This window comes from Mobula hypostoma, chromosome 23 (assembly GCF_963921235.1).
Source record: "Mobula hypostoma chromosome 23, sMobHyp1.1, whole genome shotgun sequence".
NCBI lineage: Eukaryota > Metazoa > Chordata > Chondrichthyes > Myliobatiformes > Myliobatidae > Mobula > Mobula hypostoma.
The window spans coordinates 47709174-47732353 of record NC_086119.1 but is presented as its reverse complement, the minus strand read 5'-3'; the positions used below and the strand labels follow the sequence as shown (position 1 = coordinate 47732353).

At 40.7% G+C, this 23180-nt stretch overlaps 1 protein-coding gene across 2 annotated transcripts in view; it reads left to right on the top strand.

Annotated features, from left to right (window-relative positions):
• The window catches only part of ap2b1 (adaptor related protein complex 2 subunit beta 1), a 275766-nt gene that overhangs the window by 225045 nt on the left and 27541 nt on the right, over positions 1–23180 (top strand). For both annotated transcript variants that reach the window (XM_063031461.1, XM_063031460.1), the window contains one exon: positions 14296–14450. In XM_063031461.1, the coding sequence (XP_062887531.1) occupies positions 14296–14450 (155 nt within the window). The remainder of the gene's footprint in view (positions 1–14295; positions 14451–23180) is intronic.

The window sequence follows — 23180 nt, the reverse complement described above, 5'->3', positions numbered from 1 at the left end:
AAACTTTGTGTTAATTCCCAAGGGCTGTGCTACCTGACTGCATTAAATGCTTTAGTCAGACCAGTGAACGTCATGGAAAGCTTTCAGTTTTGTCCGTGGCATTTCTCTATAAATTGACAAAGCTGGAACGTTGGAGATACAAGAAAATGCAGAAGCTGGAACCTAGAGCAATAAACAATCTCTGGTGGGATGGGAGTGTGGAAGAAATGGTTAATGCTACAGGTCAAAATCATGCATATAAACTGAGGGTGGAGAGGAGAGATAGTCAGTTACAAAGAGAACAGTGGTGAGACAGGGATCACAAGGTGATTGGTGGACTGAGGAATCATAGTCAGATGGAGCCTGGAGGAGTGAGATTGGGGAGCAGAAGGCAGGTGGATGTTAGGGGGAGGCAAACAGAAAAGGAAATTGGAGCGTTACATCTGTGGTCCTTTCTTTCCCAAAGCCTTAGCAAGCCTCAGGCCAAAACACTTGTTCGACGTGCAGCAAACGATCTGCCGCAGGAATTTAGCGGGTTAAGAATTAGAATTTTATTTCTTATATCCATCTCAGAACATGAGGGAGTAAAAATCTTTATGTTGTGTCTGTTGCTGTGTACAAGCAATAAGGAAGGGAAATGTGGGAGGATAGTGCCCAGACACTAAGATTGTATACACAATTATTTTGTATACATGTATTTACAGTTAGTTACAATGTACAGTCAGATATACAATCAGATCAGTGTGTATTGATACATGTAGTAGCCTCGTGGAAGCTGTCCCACACCCTGATGGTCCTGGCTGTAATGCTGCAATACCGCTTGCCGGACAGAAGCAGCTGATACAGTTTGTGGTCGGGGTGGCTGGAGTCCCTGATGATCCTCTGCGCCCTTTTTACACGCCTGCTGCTGTAAATGTCTTGAATGGAGGAAAGCTCACATCCACAGATGCTCTGGGCTGTCTGCACCACTCTGTACAGTGCCCTGCGATTAAGGGTAGTACAGTTCCTGTACTGGGTGGTGACACAGCCAGTCAGGATGTTCTCGGTGGTGCCCTTGTAGAAAGTCCTGAAGTTCTGGGGACTCGTGCAACTTCTTCAGCCATCTGAGGTGAAAGAGGCGCTGCATTTGTGGGAGGAAAGGAATTGATGTTTCAGGTTAAAACCCTACATCAGGAGACAGAGAATGGAGAGGCAAGGTGGCCAGTCTAAAGAGGAGAAGGGGACTCATGAGAAAGGAGTCTGAGGTGAGGTGATTGGTGGACTAAGGAGGAATGACAAGTGCCAAGTAATATACAGGAGGGGAGCAGGGATGGAGATGAGAGACCATGGCAGATGAATCCTTTTCTCCCATAGATAAGCTGTTCGACCCACTGAATTCTTCTAGCAGATTGCTTGTTGCTCATTATTCCAACATCTGTAGCCTTTTGTGTGTTCACACTTGCTCAATATGTTGTATTTGAAAAAACATTAGAATTCTGACAAAGATTTTGCCAGCTGTTGACAGTAAGGAGCTAATTCAGTGATGTCTCTCGTTCATGTAATTGGGCCCTGGTATAATTGCATCATTATACCACAATGGTATTGTTCCTTGGATCCATATTTACTGGAAGATTTCAACCATTTTCAGAGCGGCAGTTATAAACAAGTCTCTGGCTGTGCGCAAGCTGTTAACACTGTACATGTCTAGTGCAACACCTGCTCCAGCTACCTAGCCATTTGACAGCAATCGACTCTTTTTTATATGGAAAATCATTAAAGTATCTGCTGATTAGCTGGATGACAATCAGTTGCCTCAACACTGGTGAACTGTCCCTTTCTAATTCCTATTTCAAGACACTGATTCTATTTACAACATCCTTATGTTGTAGTGGTTTTCAGGGAATAGTGAAGTTCTTCCTCGTAACCCTTTGGCATCAGTCACTTAATGTGAATTCATTGAGCCCACTTAATACTACTTGCAATCTATTATTATTCTCCTCACTCAATGCCACACTTTCAAGCTTCGTATCATCTGCATCCATGACTATTATATATTAAAGAAATGTAATTTTACGTTATTTGTAGAATACTCTCCCCAAAGAAACAGTAGAGGCTGCTTCATTGAATGTATTTAGAACACAGATAGATGTTAGCATAGTAGGGGGGATTAAGAGTTAAGGGGAAAAGACAGGTAGGTGGAACTGAATGTTATGATCTTATTGAATAGAGGAGCAGGCTTGTCAGGCCAGATGGCTTAGTCCTGCTGCGGCTACTTATGCTATTATATCTGATATCAAAAGCTAACAGTTACCTCTATTTCCTGCTTCATTAAGAATTACTTCTTTAAGAAAATTGCCTATTCATGCTTTGTGTTCCTATTTGTGTTACTAATAATGTTTTAACTCCCTAAGTTTCAATCTTGCAACCTCCTTTCTGTTGTAGACTTTACTAAATGCCTTTGAAAATCCATGTAGACATCATCTGCATTCTATGCATCAACTTCTCTATAACCTTTATCAAAAAAAATTCAATCCACGCTGGCTGTAATCCATTCAGGTTTGCGGTCCCTGTATGTGCCAAGGTTGTGATGAGGTCTGGAATAGAGTATTCCAGGCAGAACCCAAACAGTATCGGTGAGCAAATTATGGGTACATTTCATTTACTAGCATTGTTCATGGAATCTTTTATTGTTCCATTAATATTCAGGCCAATGGGAAATTGATTGTACAGTAAAATCCCAATAATACTGGAATTTTAATAAAGTGGCAGAAATGTCAGTTTTCCTTTGAGTCATATTTTCACACACCGTCCTTTCGTCGTAGTCTGAGGAATCAAGTTTTTTCACTCTTCCCCTGCTGTCTGATTATCAGTATGATGGTTCAATGGTACCATTTAATATCAGAGACATACAACCAGAAATCCTTCCTCTTCACAGACGCCCACAAAACAGAGAAACACCCAAAGAATGAATGGCAAAAAATGCAAGAACCCCAAGTGCCTCTCTCCCCCCATGCACAAACAGCAGCAAAAACATCAACCACCACCTCCCACCATACACGGAACAGCAAAGCCCCCCAGAGACCATGGTCCAGAGTTCATCAAGAACTACTGTCCATCCCAACACCTCGACATCTCAGACAGGATCTCTCACTAGCGAAGGAGAGAGGGATCACTCCCTCAACAGATGACAGAGAGTCTTGCAGTGTTGCTTATTTGAGTTCCCCCAGCTCGAGGGTCTTCTTTCAACAGTGTACACTGCTTTCTCAATGTCTCAATGTCCTGTGATGCTTCAGTTGGCGACACCGGCGAGGAATCAAGGCCATGCCCCAAATGCACACATCTTCCAGGCCACACCTGGAGCTTTCAAAAGCACCAGGTCGCTCGGCAAGTCCTGAGTGAGAACCCACCACTGTGAAGAACATCAGTTTGAGTGGAGCTGTGGATCACGGACTCCAACAGGATGAAATAACTTTTAGCATTTAAAAACTCATTATTTAGGAATTATATTCCAGGTAGTCATACAATTTTAGTAGTTATAGTGCAATTACTTCCATGAGATTAGAGTTTAAAAGCAGTTTCAAACCAATTATGCATTCACAATGGGATTATATTTTTGGCGAGTAAATACAGACTAAAATGTACTAGCATCTATTTCCTGTTCAAAGTAAACTAATTATATACTGTGATGAAATGTTGTATCCAGGCAAACGCTTCCTTCAGTCAACAATTTCAATATCACTATTTTGTTTGTTTGCATAGCTGAAGTGGTTATTCTAATTTTTCATTATTAGCATTCCTTAAGATTCTCAGACAAAAGTCCAGAGATTGAGCTTCTATTTTATGACAGTATGTTGAATATTCCATCCTTTTGTAGCCAGATTAAACCACAAGGATCCATTACACATCACCCTTTCTTAACATTCTCACACCTCTGTACGTTGACAGAGTCTTGGTTCTATCAGGGCTTGCTGACAGATGTTAGATTTTGCCACTTTCTGGATTTGTGAGCCACAAGCCATTTCTGATTTTGCAGCTGGCCAGCTCTGTTAATGTAGGCAGAGTTTGCCATTCTCCTTGCAAGTGTTGTTATATAAGCAGTGTTCCTAATACTAACCTCTGGGAAATAACAGTGAGCATTTCCCTCCAGTCCAAAAGTCACAGCCTTTCACAATTGTTCTTTGTTTCCTGCCAGTTAGTAATTTTCCTCTGTGTGTTCTTACAGTTGTTTCTATTCCAATAACTTCAAATGTGATGACAAGCCTCGCGTAGTAGTTTATCAAACAACATCTCCAACTCTATATTGCCGCATCAGCTGTATTTTGCCTTTCAGCATACACAGTTCATCGATATACTCTTTCAAGTTAGTTGGGTATACTTTGCCTTTTATAAATTCATGCTTACTTTCTCTGAACAATTGACTTTTTTCAAGCAGCTTCTAATTCTGTCCCTCACACCACTGAGGGTAGCTTGATTGGTTTATCTCTCCACCCTTCACTGAGGAAGGGTATGACATCAGTAATGAGCTAATCGATAGGCCCATTGGCGCTGCTGCCTCATAGTTCCCATGACACTGTTTCAATCCTGACTTCAGAGCTGTGGGTGTGAAGTTTACATGTTCTTCCTATCACCACTTGGACTTGTGGGTGCTCCAGTTTCCTCCTACATCCCAAGGGTTAGTAGGTTGGTCTGCTGCTGTAAATTTGCCCCTAGCGTGTAGGTGAGTGTAGAATCTGAAGGAGGTTGAGGAGACTGCAGGGGGAATAAAATAAGATTAGTGTAGACCTGGGGTGCATGGACCCCTTGGTTAATGATAAGGGTCCATGGCATAAAAAGGTTGTGAATTGAATTGACTTAATTACTTACATCCTTAATATACATGAGTAAAAATCTTTACATTACATCTCTGTCTAAATGTGCAATGTGCAATTATTGTAATTTATAATTGTATGTACTATGTACAATAGGATAGTCAATATAACATAGAAATACAGTTAAGCAGTCTGATGGCCTGGTGGAAGAAGCTGTTCCAGGGCCTGTTGGTCCCGGCTATTACACTGCAGTACTGTTTCCTGGGTGGTAGCAGCTGAAGCAGTTTGCGGTTGGGGTGACTCAGGTCTCCAGTGATCCTTCGGGCCCTTTTTATGCGCCTCTGTTTGTAAATGTGCCGTATAGTGGGAAGTTCACATCCACAGAAGAGTCCTGCGATTGAGGGAAGTACAGTTCCCATACCAGGCAGTGATGCAGCCAGTCAGGATGCTCTCAGTCACCCCCTGATGTAGATGGTTGCTTGGTTGTGGTTAGAATGGCCTATTTCTGTGAGGACCAACTTTGACTTTATGATTCTCTTGAACGATTCCCTTGGAAAATTATGGCCAGGACTTCTGCAATTTCCTCCATTGCTTTTCCTCAAACTGTATCCCACATGGATCAGGTTACTTACCCAACTAGTCTTCCCAGTAACTCGTCATCAATTTTCAAGACAAGCAAAACAGTGTGACATCCCAGCTGTTTTTGCTCATCTTTTCTGAGTGAAAATCTAACTCCAAAACGGCTGCTGAAATTGTCAGGTGTGGAGGTCTCTCCCAATTACAGTATATATGGCCAGTATTTTCTTTTTATCTCTGGCCATTTTATGGAAACAGCACCAAGCAACCAGGAAAACTCAGAAGGAAAATTCTCAAAATTGTAACTATTATTTTCTGTTTAGATAATGATTAAAAAGTAGTATGCCATAGGTCTTTGAAAAGCTAGAAGGCACAGTTAGCACAAATGGAAAGCGTAGAAAGCCTGCACTGAGGGTCTGGGGGCAGAAGTTGAAAACTAATGAGTCTCTGGTGAATAGCTGGAATGGAGAAAATGAGTAGTTAATAATGGGTTGCTTAACTCCTTTCTTTTAAAAAAAAAGCATGATAAGATTGAGTTGAATGTATATCAGAGTTAGAGAGGTAAACAAGATATGATAATTTCCTTGCTGCTGGGACATGAAATGCATCTTCCATTGAGTATTCGATTTTTCAGATCTTTAATGCAGCAATTTGAGCCACTCCAAGCACTGGGGGAAAATATTTGCAGAATTTTTTTGCTAATTAAATCAGCAAAGTGGGATTCATGAGAGGGAAAGATTCTGCAGTTTATGTAGGAGGAGCTGAATTCATTGGTTACAGAAAATCTCAACTGGCTGGTACTTAGTGACCCAAGCTAGGGAATGTTGAACTTGAATCTAGAATGAATTGATTCAAGTCAGGGTCCCAGAATTGTTTAGAAGCTCGGCAAAATGTCCCCAGTAATTTTTTTTGTTACTTTTGCCCAAACCATTATAATCTTTAGCTTCTGTGTCAACTATTGTACATTTTTGTATCAGACCCAATGAAATTTGTATAGTAGATCTTGATAAAAAGAAAAACTGATGAATCTTCCTTACTACAGTGTGAGGAGACACCAAGAACTTGCTCTGTGCCAAGCCATAGGCCAGAATACACTACATTAAATGGAAAGAGCTGTTTCTGAATAAAAAGCTGAACATATTGGAAATACTCAGATGATAAGGCAGTGTATTTGGACAGCAAAACAGTGTTAATGTTTCTGCTGAATAGTCCAATAAAATGGAGCTTTCTTTTTCTGTTGCTTTCTATTTAAAATCACAAATCCTTGTCTCTGTAGTTGTCATCCCTGTTTCATTGAAAACCATTCCATCGCCTCAGCCTGTCGTTTTCCTTAGTGCAACATTTGGTTCCAGTTCCTTAAGTTCAAGGCTTGTTGACTTGAATGGATGTGACCAGAAGCCTATAGCCACTTTGGCTGTTTACCAACAGGTCTGACCACTATGTGACATACTATCAGGCTCTGTTCCCACTTGCCAAAGCTGCTGTCTGTTCTAGACCAATCTTAGATTGCAAAGTCAAAGCCTGGCTGTTTTTATCACCAGAGGAAAAACATTTCTGGACTGTTTTTCCACTCTCAGTTCCAAAAACATGTGAGCAGTCCGTGTAATTATTAATCATTTATTAAGCTTATCTGCATCACTGCCACCCTATAAATCACGTTACAAAGCTCAGCTGCTGTATCTTGCCTCCTACTAGGTCCCTTGTGTTGGTGCGTGACCAAGTGGTTAAGGCGTTCGTCTAGTGAATTGAAGGTCGCTAGTTTGAGCCTTGGCTGAGGCAGCGTGTGTGTCCTTGAGCAAGGCACTTAACCACACACTGCTCTGTGACGACACTGGTGCCAAACTGTATGGGTCCTAATGTCCTTCCCTTGGACAACATCGGTGGCGTGGAGAAGGGAGTCTTGCAGCATGGGCAACTGCTGGTCTTCCATACAACCTTGCCCAGGCCTTTCCAAGGCGCAAATCCATGGTTTCATGAGACTAACGGGTGCCTATTTACTAGGTCCCACTTGTAGTTCACTCATGTGCTTATTAACCTAGACAGGCAGCAGGTTAACTAATGTTTCAGTTTTAAAATGCTCATCCTTGTTTTCAAATTCCTCCATTGACTAACCTCTGTGTCACCAAGAGCTCCAGAAGCTGCATAATCCAGCAGGCTACGTTCACTGCTCTAATCCCAGTCACTTGACCCTATCTAGTTGGAGGAACAACACCTTATATTCCATCTGGGTAGCCTCCAACCTGATGGCATGAACATCGACTTCTCTAACTTCCACTAAGGCCCCACCTCCCCCTCGTACCCCATCTGTTATTTATTTTTATGCACACATTCTTTCTCTCACTCTCCTTTTTCTCCCTCTGTCCCTCTGAATATACCTCTTGCCCATCCTCTGGGTCCCCCCCCCCCTTGTCTTTCTTCCCGGACCTCCTGTCCCATGATCCTCTCGTATCCCTTTTGCCTATCACCTGTCCAGCTCTCGGCTCTATCCCTCCCCCTCCTGTCTTCTCCTATCATTTTGGATCTCCCCCTCCCCCTCCCACTTTCAAATCCCTTACTCTTCCTTCAGTTAGTCCTGACGAAGGGTCTCGGCCTGAAACGTCGACTGCACCTCTTCCTACAGATGCTGCCTGGCCTGCTGCGTTCACCAGCAACTTTGATGTGTGTTCCTATCTAGTTATGTTCGTTGGTTCTGCATTCAGTTGCCCAAAGCCCTAAGTAGTGAAGTTCTGTCTGATTCTTTCTTTGTATCCACCTTTATTGTTTCTTAAAATCCATTTGATCACATTTCCCTATTATCTTTATCTGTCATGTGTTCAGTAACTCTCCTATGGAACAGTTTGGGATGTTTATGCTGCATTGAAACCCGTAATTAAATGGAAGGGTGAATGTTGTGAAAAAATTGGACCTGAACCTGCTGCTCATTGTTGCTGTTCCTGTAAAGCAGGGGTGAAATGAAGGCTTTTTGGAACAATGTAGACAGATACTACAGTGCACACAAAAGCAATTTACAACCTTGGCAGCATTGGAACTGAGAGCAACGTCATTGGCTACATTTCACCTGATCAAAACCAAGTCAGAAAGTGAAACCACAATAGAAAACCAATAGAAAAAGGTGGAAGCGTTACTATTTAGCAGATATATTTTTATTTAAAAAGCATTTCCATTATTTTCATTATAACTTATAAAAACTCCAAAAATACAATGTCTGTTCATGATTCAAAAAAAAGGCGGAGTTTGATTGTTGTTTATAAAATCCAGATTGGTGCCAGTGATAAAAACACATTGTTCTCGGCAGACCCATTTGTCACAAAATTATTGTGAACATTCGCATTCAGGCCTGTACACCTTCCCAATGGCAGAGATATGCAAAATTTATGTTTATCTCTTGGTGTTATCTGTGACTCTGAAGCTCAAACTTACCATTGCTTTTATGGTTATGTCTTCTGTCTTTGCATCGTACTACTGCAGCATAGCAGCAAATTGCACGTCATGTGAGATGGTGATAATAAACTTGATTCTGATTTCCTGTTTTTACCGTTATAAAAAGGAATAAATTGATTGAAACAACTTTTGATTTGGAGCTTGCGAGGATTTTTACTGCATTATTCAGCTTTTTCCTCCCAGCTGGAACATCACTGGAATAAATAAGGTTAAACGACTCTAAGCTCAGAGAGCAATTGAACCGTGCATCGACTGCAGAATAACGATAGATTTACACAGCTAGAAATTCCAGCAAGGTTCAATATTAACTTGCTTTCTGTGGAATTTCACACTGTTTACACATGGAGGAGACTATCTGCAGTCTCCATACTTTAAATGGGTTACAACATTCATTAAACAAATAACTGAAATTTTTATTAAATATGGTGGTTCACAGATGGTTTAGGGTAGCACGTCTTTTATGCCACTTAGAGAAATTGTTTGGAAATCTGATCCAGAAGCACAGTAAATAATACAATTTCCTTCTGAGTCTTTGCTTTATCTAATATTCTGAGGCTTGCAAATGCCAGGCATGAACAGTGCTGTCCATTGGTGAGCATCATTAGTGCATATTAAAGATACAGGTATCATGGGTCACCCAGATGGAAGCAGGTATTCAAACGTTACACCCCAGATGATAACTGTGCCCTAATTTGTTTCCCTGAATAGGTCACCTAACTAGTTAAATAATATAATGCAGAGTCCCAGCTGTACCATGGGGAGCATTCTGACTGGCTGCACCATTCTGATATGGGGGTGGGGGGCTACTCCACAGGATCAAAGTAAACTGCTGAGAGTGGTAAAATTAGTCAGTTCCATCCTGGGTGTTGGCCTCTGTAGTATCCAAAACATCTTCAAGGAGTGGTGCCTCAGGAGTGGGCTAATCAGCTTGGGGGAAGTAACTGTTTTTGAGTCTAGTAGTCCTGATGTGGATTCTGCATGGTTTCTACCCTGATGGGAGTGGGGTGACCAGTGGGTAGCAGGGCTAGTGGGATTATTCATGATATTGCTGGCCTTTTTCTGGCATCTTTCTGTGTATATGTCCTTGAGGGTATGTAGGCTGGTGCTGGTGATGCGTTTGGCAGTTTTAATAACCCTCCTGTCCGTCACAGGGCAGTTTCCATGGCACACAGTAATGCAGTGTGTTAGGGTGCTCTCAACTGTGCATCTATAGAAGATCGTGTTGATGTGCAGAGTTCTGCTCTCTTCAGCCTCCTCAGAATGTGGAAGCGTGTTGGTGAGCTTTCTTGACTGTGGAGGATGTGTTCTGGGACGAGGAGAAGTTGTACAAGATCAGCAGTAGTTTCTACTGCTTTGCCACCAATGTAAAGAGAGGTGTGTGTGGTCCAAGTTCTCCTGAAGTCGATAACCATCTCCTTTGCCTTGTTGACATTGAGGAAGAGGTTATTTTCCTCGCACTAGGCCTCGATCTCTTCCACCTCCTCTCTGTAGGCCTCATCATTGTTGGTGATGAGCCCCACCGCTGTCGTGTCATTGGTGATTGTAAATTCGATAATGTGATTTCTTGGGTATTTGTCTGTGCAGTGGTATGAGAGCAGAGTGTACAGCACTGGGGGCACTCGTGTTGATGGGGAGAGAGGAGAAGTTGTGCATCCTGACAGTCTGAGGTGTGTTGATTACACCCAGTTACACAGTGATCAAGAATAATGGATAATTGTAATTTCTACTCAAATAGTTAATCTGTTCTGAAACGTGTCTCCAGTATTTCGTCTCTTTGCTAATTACAGTTAGCTGTAAGAAAGCATTAACTTATGGATTAATGTTACTTGGTTTCAGTAGACAGGTTAGGATTCTTTTTCTGCAGGTTTGTATAAAGCCAGGGAGTGAATGAAAAATTACTTGTCTGGTAGCTTGTTTTGCAACACTCATAACACCAAATGTTCAATAATTTGCTGTTGTGACAGTAATGCAGTTGCAAGGAAAATTGAGCATCAGCTCGTCTGGTTTTGTCTGAGGGATCCAAGTTACCTCTGGGGAAAATCAATGATTTGCTGCAGGTTTTAGTCTATTTCCTCATTCCTCTGCCGATGGTTCTTGGCAGCAGGAGTCTAGGGGAAGGTTCAATGAAGATACAGAAGGCTGACGAAGGGTCTCGGCCTGAAACGTCGACTGTACCTCTTCCTCGAGATGCTGCCTGGCCTGCTGCGTTCACCAGCAACTTTTATGTGTGTTGCTTGAATTTCCAGCATCTGCAGAATTCCTGTTGTATACAGAAGGCTATGATTGGTTTAGAAAGTGCAAACAGGGGGGAGCTATTTCAGTAACTGATGGTTCAAGAACTAAGGCTATGTCCACACTACGCCGGATAATTTTGAAAACTAAGTTTTTTCTCTTCGTTTTGACCCTCTGTCCACACTGAACCGGCATTTTCATCCCCCGAAAACGGAGATTTTCGAAAACACTCTCCAGAGTGTGTAAATTTGAAAACGATTGTTTTGCGTTGTGTGTACGGGATAAACGGAGAGATTTTAAAACGTTGTCATGACAACAGCACAACAACAATGCTTTTTCTGCTTCTGCTTGGGACTGCGCAAGCACTGCCGGACGGCTGTTCTTGGTTCTTGATCCTCCAAAATATTCCACATGGAATTTAAACTGGAGGTGGCTTTCAAGCTGGTTCTCTCGGTTTCTCTGTTTGCATCCTCTGTTCTTCTGCCTGTACCCTCCGGTCTCCCAGTCTGCAGTGGTCGTACCGTCGATCTCCTGTACCCCGGGGTCTCCAAACCGGCACTGTCACTGACTGACCACCGCTGTTATAACGCGCAGTCAATGTGAACGGTGTGAGAGTTAAATTGTAAAGTGAGCTTTTTTGACTAGATCCCCTATATTGATTTTATTGAGTCTATCTTTAAAAATATTAATGTCAGAAATACTGAGCAGGTCTGGCGGCAGAAGATTTCACTCACTTGTTGTTCTTGGGTAGAGGACGGCTTCATGCGTGTGTTGTTTACTTTATTGTCTACGTTAATAGTTTGCTTGGAATTAAACATCTGCACTGCTTTGCTGACTTTGTAGTCGTTTGTAACTCGCAGAAACAGCTCGACCTCATTGTCTGTCTAAACAGAGAAGTCCGGTCTGATTTTTCCAGCGGAGGTTTTCTTTGTATTCCTCAAAGACATTGTTGAAAACTTTCTTTCACTGTTGTTGGTACTCTAGTTTTATCCTATGGAAATGCACAACGCCGCCGCAGAAACGTAAATATTATACCGTTTCCTCTTTGCTTGTTTTCTGTAGATGTGTCTCCGTATGCCCAGTAGGAGTAGATTCGCCCAAATATCCCTTTTGGTGTGGACAGAGATATTTTGAAAAACGCCTAGTGTGGATGCCTGTCGTTTTTACTCGAAACTGGCGTTTTCAAAATTATCTGGCGTAGTGTGGACGTTGCCTAAGAGACATAAATTTACTTTGAAGATAAACTTTCAGAGCCTGCTTCAAGGAGTAATAATTAATTCCTGAAATTATCTGTTTTACAATAACTCTTCCTGTGCCTTCTCTGAGTGAGGCTGCCAGTTCATGTCATCTGTTTGTCAGACTTGATTTGATGCTGTACATGGTGTGGCGCAAGGCTGTTAAGAACTCAACTGAAATTACTAAAGCCTGTTTCGGATAGAATCCTGAAGACCAGCAGAAAGGGCTCTTTAGTTCATTTGGCATTCAGTGTATCTGAGTGGTGGAAAGCTCCAATAAGAGCAGACAGCATGCTAGTTTGTTTTGCTGGTTCATTTGTATTCAAGATACTCAAAAGCTGTATGCTTACAGCTGGAGCACAGTTTACAGTCTTGGCCTAAGACAACTAAGAGAGCAGTAATGTGGTTGCTGCTAACATTTTAAGCTATGATTTGATCAGGTGGGGCCTAGTCTTAAAAATATCTTGGAAGAGACCATGTATAATAACAAAAAAGAGCTTGTTAGCATAAAATGTGTCTTTATTATAAAATGTCTTAAGGTACTTGAAAGGAAAACAAACCAGCAAATATTCTCTTTAGACTACAGGATAGTGTTTGGTTAAAATACTGAGGCATTGTTTGATGGCCTTAAGAAAATATCCAAAGGGCTGGGCTCAATCATTTAAATGTTCTTATACGAGATGCAAGGGACAGACAAGAATAATCTAGGATAAGGGCATTAAGTGTAGGCGGTTGATAAGGACACTATTAGAAGCAGTTCAGAAGTAACGAATGTGGAAAAGAGTTTAGGCAGTGATGAGGATGAGATGAGGGCATAGTCTACAGTGTGATAGTTTTAATGATGCGCAAAATATGTTTTGCAGCTTAACTACAGATCAAACAGAACGTCAGTGTTCCTAAGTTGGAAGGGGCTGGTGTCTACACCAAGGGAGCTGAGCTTTTGGTGGGGCATCAGAAAGTATAACTTCAGACTTTGGTCAGTCTGCTGTTTGTTTATTTAGAGATCTGCACAAAACAGACCCTTCTGGCACAACAAGCTGCCCCACCTAGATTATCCTAGACATGAGGCACTCTAATTCTTCCACAAACTGATGACAGACAGGCAGGAGGAAATTGAGGGGTCAGGACTAATTACAATATACTTAACTGCACTCCCAGTGTAAATGATGTAAATGTCAAGATTCTGTATGGAATGACAACTGAAGTACTTGGTCCATTGACATTATGCCTCGGTACACCCTTATGAGCTTTACAGTAAAGTTTAATGGTAATACTTGTTCCAGGTTGGTTTTGTATCTCCAATAGAGCTCAAGTGTGTCATCCAGATAGGGGAGAGAAAAAGGTCAGTTCAAGCTTCTGCTAAATCTTGCACTAAATGGTGCAAAAGATTGTTGGGAGTGGCCAACGGGCAGTTTGCTTATTCAGGTTACACTATGTGCAGGCCATCACTGAAATTAGAAATCTGTGATTTTTGGAGTTGCTTTTTGATGCTGGTACAATTTTAATGTATGGTTGTTGGTACATGGACTCACTGATCTCTCATATTCTAAATTAATTTTATTATAAGTATTTTAATCTCTTAAAAATGCAAAATACAGCCATTGCCCTGATGCTTAATTTATAAACTATTATTTTCTGTTGACCTCAAGAATTTAAAATTCCTCTACATTACAGGCTTTAATTCAACTTCCTGATAATAACATGGCTGTGTGCAGAACCAGACTTTTAATTAAGTTAAAACCTAAAAAACAGCTACTGTTTTAGCTTTCAGATTATCCATAAGCAATGTAGTTATATGCCAGTCAACGTGATGGAAAATCCAGGATCTGATATGTTTGTCAGAAGTGCATCTCCTTCACTGCTAACTAATCATATTGAACAGATAGAGAATATGCCAATCAAACTTGGCAGTGAGGATAACCAGTGAAGAACTGTAAAAATAACCAATTAACGATAAGCAATCAAGAAAATTCTAACAGTAAGAAAACAGAATAAATGGGTGAAATTGTATCTGTGCTCATATTTACTGTTATGTTTCTTTTCAGACATGGTGTCCAATAAACTGCAGAATAGCAACGTGTTTACCATTGCTAAAAGGAATGTGGAGGGACAGGATATGTTGTATCAATCCTTGAAGCTGACCAATGGGATTTGGATGCTGGCAGAACTGCGCATTCAACCTGGAAACCCCAACTACACAGTAAGTGTTCATTATTGTCCAAAGATGATTTTTTTAATCATATAAAAATCTTTCTAAAGGATGCTTCTGCTCATTGGACATGCTTATAAAACCCATAGAACTTAGGTGGCATTTGAAACTTTATATCTAGCTTGTCTAGGCAATTTGGTTGAAAATCAGCTCCAATTTGAGCATGTAATCACTGCCCTGTCGCTCCTTGTTGGTTTACCTGCATGATGGTGAGTGTGGAAGGGACACAGATGAATTGCGATAGTCGGCAAGATGGAAAAGCCTTCTGAAACCTTTTAGATGAGAACGTGGACGTATGGTTCCCTGTGCCTCATTTCAGAAGGTGATCAGATATCAGGGAACTATACTTAAGCCAAGAGAGGTCACTTTGCCTTTATATTTGGCTTGATGGTGGAAGAAGTTGGTCATAATTGATTTTCTTGAAAGTTACCATAGTTTCTTCCACACAGATGCACTGTGCTACAGTAGCTTCCTCTGAGCCAGGCACACACATTCCATGCAAAAGACAGCCATTTACTCAATGTATGTGCATTTATTCATATCACAAAATACCCCTAGTGTGCTTTGATTTTTCTTCAAGTCTAAGCATGCACATAAATACATTCATTGTATTCCAATTCTACAATTCACTTCATATTATTAATGCATTGTGCTTCAGAGGTATAATTTCTGAAGGTTTTTATAAGAATACATGGAAAAGGAGACAGTATAATTGTTTTCAGAATGCTAACTTTTCCCCATTTTGGATTTGGCACGATAAGGTGAAACTGGTAAGAGTGACATCAGATTCAGTGCTGAACTGCATCACCATTTCTGAATTCCTAAACTAGCATTGCCAAGGCTGATTACTGTGATCTTTGTACTCAGAATCCTGTGCAACACAGATTGAAAAAAATTATGGACTAAACTTCTGTGCAGTTACCGAAATCATTAACATGTTATACAGGAGAATAGAACATCAGGCTAAGTATAATAGGGTTATATTAGATTATATTAGTTAAATACAAGATTAAGCCTCCTTTTATAAATTTGAAGTTGACAGTAAGCCATTCAGGTATTCAAGTCTATTTTGCCTTTTTGTTAATTGATGAGTGATTATCCCTCAACTCCAATTTCCTGGCTTTGTTGTACATCTCTTCGTACTCTCACCTAATAGGATATCTAACGCTCATTAAAGGAGAGAGTTCCACATTTCCATTAGAGCCCAGGATATGCAAGAAACCTTTAAGCACTGTGCCTGATTATAGTACAGTCTGTTCAAGAAATGCCATAAATTAAAAAATACCTGTTTCCATACTATTACATTTCAAGCATCATCACAAGTTTCTGCTGCATTAAGGAAGTTGTGTATACGAAGCTTTATAGTGTACCTTCTCAATTCTCAAGGATATTACAGGTTGTTTATTCTGTAGTTGTAGTCATGTTGAGATGTGGTGTATTCACATTTATTAGGGCCTATATTATTGACTCATCTGAGTTCCCTGATTATGCAGCAGTACCTGAATTAATGAGAACATTGGCCACAGTATACAATATATAATATTCCAGACAAATTGGCTGAAAGTCTTCCTGCCTCTGGACTGGTTCCCCATATGGACAAATATAACATAAATCTTGCTCAGCAGAGATTATATTATAGCTGACGTTACCATTTTAATATCTACCCACATCAGTACACTTGTTTACATGCAAATTTGGACATTAGATTTAGAGAAGGGATTTAGGATAGAAGGTAATTTGCAGGCTCAGGAGAATTGAATCAAGCCTTAAATTGCAAGAACAGATTGCACAACCTGTCTTTTTGTTCCTGGAATTGCAGAGATTGAGATGAGCTGTGTAAAATGAGAATAAGGAATATCTAGAGAAACTGGTTCTTCCAGTGGCAGTGTGAAGAATGCAGAACATCATAGCAAGCACAATTTTAAAATTCTGATAAACATCAGGACATTTTCAACATAGAGGATAGATGAATTTTCTCCAGTAATTTTCTCCATTCAGGCTTAGAGATGCCAGAAATAGCCAGGAATGAAAATGAAACAATTTCATTCCTTCAACAAATTAGGAACTATGAAGAATTTGCAGGTGTTGACAATCATCTTGAATGTTACAATGAAAATAAAGATTTGGAGGTTGCAATCATTGATAGCATTGTATAAAAACAGTACATTGTCTGCACTAGGTGTCTGCGCTGCTTTTGTTCATTTACGGTAAATCAAAAGAACGCACACACTGGATGAAGTCCTCCATCGATAACTATAGGGCAGGGGTCCCCAACCCCTTTTGCACCACGGACCGGTTTAATATTGAAAATATTCTTGTGGACCGGCTGACCGGGGGTTGTGGGGTGGTGTTCAGGTAGGGTTAAACTCACCTCAACCTGTCTTTCACAGTTAGGGTTGCCAACTTTCTCACTCCCAAATAAGGGACAGAAGTAGCAGTCAAATCCCGGGACACTTTGCCCGAGGAAAGACTACCATGACCATGAAGCCTTGCACAGGCATGTGATCTGCGCATGCACATACGTGCTGATTTTTTTTTCCCCACAAATCAGTTTTCGCTTAATCTTCCCGACTATGCTGCACATACATTATTTCTACTTTATATAGGCTGTGTATTTATCATATCATTCCTGCTTTTACTATATGTTAGTGTTATTTATTTTCGGTTTTATGTGTTATTTGGTTATGATTTGTTAGGTTATTTTTTGGGTCTGGGAATGCTCAAAATTTTTTCCCATATAAATTAATGGTAATTGTTTCTTCACTTCACACCATTTTGGCATGAAAGGTTTCATAGGAACGCTGTACCTTGGCGGAAATACGGAACAAACCAATTTAGCCCAATATACGGGATGTCCCGGCAAATACTGGACAGTTGGCAACCGTATGTTCAAGTTCAACAGTGCGTGACAGGGGATGAGGAAAGGTGCAGCTGACTCATCGTTTCCTCACGGCCCAGTAGCAGCCTGCAGCCCAGTGGTTGGGGATCGCTGCTATAGGGAACTAATACACAGTTTTATGATACTGTAGTAGTATTGATAGTGCTTTAATTTCTTCTATATTTCATTTAATTATATTATTTGTTACTCATTTAAATGCTAGCTTGTCTTTTTTTAAATATCCTTTTGACTATTTCCAAGTAACTTCAGCTAATTGGAGCAGCTGCTTATTTGGCCCAAAATGTACTGGATACGATGTGGCCCTATTAACCACAATCCACCGTACTTTCTGTGTGAGCTTTTTTAATTGTTGCGTTAAATACAAGCCACTATTATAGGTTAATCATACCTAATTTGGTTGTAATTGATTATAATTGACATTTATCATTGCTGTCTTTTCACATCCATTATTTAAGTGGTTAAAATGCTGCAGATTACTTTGTCTCATTTAAAGTAACTTTAAGTCTTGATTTATCTTGGTAATTAGTGCACATCTAACTGGTACTTTGTTGCAAGAAGGACATATAAAAAGTCATTTTACTAGTCTATGGTTTCACCTGCCACTCTTAAAGCATCATTCAACTGATAATATTTGCAAAGCTGTCAAATGAAGTATTAATCCCATTTGGTCAGACAGCTGGTGCTCCAGCTTCCCTACAGCCGCCAACACCTCATCACTCCAACTTGCACAACCATTACACGCATCCTTCTATAGTCTATGCCAATGTTTCTGTGAAGGGAGGATGTTTATGTGGTAAGATGGCCTTCTTTGTTCAAATTATCTACATGATCCAAAAACTATAATCATTCATGTTTGATGATGTGAAAAAAAAGTGTTCAGTATTAACTTCAGATCAAAATGAACTGAAGAATGGCTTCAGTGTGGGAAACTTATATCATGTGGAGTATGTGGCAGTGGTTATAATGATAACAATTTTATGTAGTTTGTAATTTAAGCCAGGTTTTATTTTGATGAAAATCGTTTTCAAACTGTACCAAGTGTCTTTATTATAATTTTAAAAATACGTACGCAGTTAACAAGATTCTAAATTGGATCACTGAAAAATCAGTGAAATGTTTTATGTATTCCATTGAATGAGATTGCCAAATTAATGACAGTGGTGTAATATTGGGAGCCTAATTTGATATGCTGGCAACTGTCAGACACCACCTCTTACTTACCCTTGAGATGGTAACCCTCAGACACCTCTTCTTTCTTTCTTTCTTTTTAAATCTTTTTATTGAGTAAGTATACAAAAAAGGTAAGCCATATAAACATTAATACAATGTTAAAGTATAATAAAATTCCAAAAGATATCAATACCAAAAAGAAATTACTACAAACAATGTAATTTAAACATAAGAAACCAAGATAACATAATAGTATACTAAATTTTATATATATCAATGGAAAAAAAAAGAAAAAAAAAACCCCAAAAAAAAACCCACCGTGCAGCTAACTAAAAGCAAAGCAAAGCAATGGGCTAACTTGAAACCAAACAGAGTTAAACTTAAAATCACGTCCTCAATCCCGACCTCCATTAAAAACAGTGAAAAAAAACAAGAAGGGTAAATATTACATTAAATGAAAATATCGAATAAAAGGTCCCCAAATCTGTTCAAATTTAAATGAAGAATCGTAAAGGTTACTTCTAATTTTCTCCAAATTCAAACATAAAATCGTCTGAGAAAACCAAAAAAAGGTAGTTGGAGCATTAAGCTCTTTCCAATGTTGTAAAATACATCTTTTCGCCATTAAAGTAAGAAATGCAATCATTCTACGGGCTGAAGGGGAAAGATTACTAGAAATTTTAGGTAGTCCAAAGATAGCAGTAATAGGGTGAGGAGAGATATCTATATTTAATACCTTAGAAATAATATTGAAAATATCTCTCCAAAAAGTTTCCAAAGCAGGGCAAGACCAAAACATATGAGTTAAAGAGGCTATCTGCCCCGAACATCTATCACAGAAAGGATTAATATGCGAGTAAAAACGCGCTAACTTATCTTTGGACATATGTGCTCTATGAACCACTTTAAATTGAATTAGGGAATGTTTAGCACAAATAGAGGAAGTATTAACTAATTGTAAAATCTGCCCCCAATCATCCACAGAAATGGTAAGCCCCAATTCCTGTTCCCAATCTACCCTAATCTTATCAAATGGAGCTTTCCTAAGTTTCATAATAATATTATAAATCATAGCCGATGCACCTTTCTGACATGGATTAAGGTTAATTATCGAATCTAACACCTCTTCTTATTTACCCCTTGAAGCATCTCTGAAAAGCCGATGACCCCTTCTCCCAACTCCAACACTCCTCCTCTTCTCGGACACCCCATTCTGCTGCTCTGGATCTTTTCATCTCTAATTCAATAGGTTCAATAGGTACATCTAATGTCAGAGAAATGTATACAATATACATCCTGCAATTCTTTTCCTTCATAAATATCCACAAAAACAGAGGAGTGCCCCAAAGAATGAATGACGGTTAAAACGTTAGAACCCCAATGCCCCTTCCCACACACAAGCAGCAACAAGGCAATGATTCCCCCACCAGCAAAAAAGAATCAGCACCCTCGCCGAGCACTCAAGCGTGCAGCAAGCATCAATAAAGACACAGACTTGCAGTACCCCAAAGATCTGTGGTAATTCAAGATACCACAGGCTCTCCCTCTCCCTAATAAGTGAAAAGAGGTGTCCCTGTTTCACAGTGAGAGGAGAGAGATAACTCTCAAGACCATCAGGCCATTGTCTCCAACATACCAACCTCATCAACTCTGGAGATCTCCCATCCACTGCCACCAGTCTCATAGTTCCCCTACCCCATGCTGCTCATTACTATCTCCTACCCAAGATGTGATTGTCCAGGTAGGCCCATTGTTTCTGCCTGCTTCTGCCCCACTGAACTCATGATTGCAGACCTCGACTTCACTTTATTCCCTTTGGTTTAGTCCCTTCCCACTTACATCCATAACACCTCACATTCACTCAACAACTTTCACTTTCCTGGCTCTGGTTGCCTCATTTTCACCATGGATATCCAGTCCCTATGCACATCTATCCCCCATCAAGAAGACCTTAAAGCTCTCCACTTCTTTCTTGAAAACAAATCAGTTCCCTGCCACCACCGCCCTCTTCTGTCTGGTCGAACTGGTCCTCAACCCCCAACAATTTCTCTTTCGGCTCTTCCCACTTTCTCCAAACTCAAGGTGTAACCATGGGCCCCTGCTATGTCTGCCTTTTCATTAACTGTGTGGAACAGTCCATGTTCCAAGCCTCCACTGGTAATGCTCCCCATCTCTTCTTCTGCTACATTGATGACTGTATTGGTGTTGCTTCATGCACCCATGCTGAGCTCATCAATTTCATTAACATTGCTTCCAACTTCCACCCTGCCTGTAAATTCACTTGGTCCATTTCTGACATGTATCTCCCCTTTCTCGATCTTTGTCTCCATCTTTGGAGACACACTTTCTACTGATATATTTTATAAACCCACAGATTCCTGCTGCTATCTTGACCAGACCTCTTCCTGCTCTGTCTCCTGTAAATAAAAAAGTCACACCCTTTTCTCAGTTCCTGTGTCACTGTGAATCTGTTCCCAGGATAAAGCTTTCTTTTTCAGGACATCAGAGATGTCCTCCTCCTTCAAAGTATGGGTTTCTGTTCCTTCACCACTGTTCTCACCTGCATCTCCTCCATTTCCGGATATCTACACTCATCCCATCTTCTCACCACCTTAACAGAAATAAAATTCCTCTTGTCCTCACCTACCACCCACATGAGCCATCGCATCCGACACATTATTTTCGGCAACTTCCTCCACCTCTAAAGGGATCCTACCACCAAACATGTCTTTACCTGACCCCTCTCTGCTTTCCACAGGGACTGCTCCCTCCATGATTCCCTTGTCCATTCGTCCCACCCCACTGATCTCCCTGATCTCCCTCCTGGCACTTAAACCTGCAGGCAGCAGAAGTGCGACACCTGCCCATTCACCTCCTCCCTCACCTCCATTCAGAGCTCCAAACAGTCCTTCCAGATGAGGCAGCACTTCATCTGTGAATCTCATGGGGTCGTGTACTGTATCCAGTGCTTCCGATGTGGCCCCCTCTACATTAGTGAGACCCAACATAGATTGGGCATCCGCTTTGTCAAGCACCTCCACTCCACCCACAAAAAAGCAGAATTTCCTGGTGACCAATCATTTTAATTTCTATCCCCATTCACGTTCTGACATGTTGTTCGATGGTCTCCTCTTCTGCCACGATGAGGCCACTCTCAGGTTGGAGCAGCAACACAAATTATTCCATCTAAGTAGCCTCCAACCTGATGGCTTGAACATCAATTTCACTAACTTACGATAATTTTTTTTTACCTTCCCCTTTCCCTCTTCTTCAATTCCCCTCTCTGGCCTCTTCTCTTCACCTGCCTATAACCTCCCCCTGACGCCTCTCCTCCTTCCCTTTCCACTCTCCTCTCCCAGTTTTTGTCTATTCCAGCCCTTTGCCTTTTCCATCTATCATCATCTAGCTTGTTCTCCTCCCACCTTCTTATTCTGGCTTTCCCCGTTCATTTCCAGTCCTGATGAAGAGTCTCAGCCAAAACGTTGACTTTTTTCATTTCCATAGATGCTGCCTGACCTAAGTTCCTCCAGCATTTTGTGTCTGTTCTGAATTTCCAGCATCTGCAGAATCTCTTGTGTTTTTGATACGTTTATTGAACTTGGTGACAGTGATGTCATGTTGTTTTTAAACTACAGTTAATTCTGCATTAAAGGGAGATCCCATCAAAGAGAAAAACGTATTTATATAGTGCAGAGTCGGCCCTTCCAGCCCTTTGATCCACGCCACCCCAGTAGCCCCTGACAAACCCGATTAACCCAACCTAATCATGGGATAATGTACAATGACCAGTGAACATACCCGATACGTCTTTGGACTTTGGGAGGAAACTAGAGAACCCGGGGAAACCCATGCATACCACAGGGAGGATCTACAGAGTCTTTATGGATGCTGCTGGGATTGAAATCTGGAATGCCCCGGAGTGTAATAAGCTGCTGTGCTACCATGGCGTTGTTGTAATTTAATGTGAATTTAGGATTCAGCTGAGTAAAGGGTGTACATAGCACCATTTGGTGTTCAAATCACCAGTGTTCTACACCTACAAATATCATATCATTGTTTGCATCAGGAAGCAAAACTTCATGTTAAAAAGATCAGACAAAATTGGGCTCCACAGTTGACTGAAGAGAAGCAGCCACACTATTTTTCTGTAAGAGGTAATAATGAAAGTTTCGTTGAAGGGAAATTCTCATGTTAATGCTTTGTGCCTTAGCCTGTCTGAACCACTGGAAAAAGTGAATGCTAAACTCCACTTAAAATTCAGAGCACTCTGCAGCAGTCATTTTTAGTTTATTTCCAAAGTCTGAAGTGTTATTTTTGCAGACTTGTAAATTAGACCCTTAGAACCAGATATGTGGAACTGTTTCTCTCCCAGTAATTTTTTTTACTTTAACTCCTAACCTGCTAAAGAATTCAGCTCATGGCTGTTCATTTGCTAGGATAATGAATAAAAAATAAAGGAGCACTGGACAGTACAAAATGTCTTTGACTTCAGTTCAATTTAATTAGACTGCTGAAAAGAAATTGGCCAATACTTGACTGGCGACATCTAGATACTAGTGAACTTCAGCTCCCAATGCGAATCTAAAGCTATTTTAGTGCTAATTACCAAGGCAAATAGAGTTAAGGAATAATAAATTAATGTCTGGCATGCT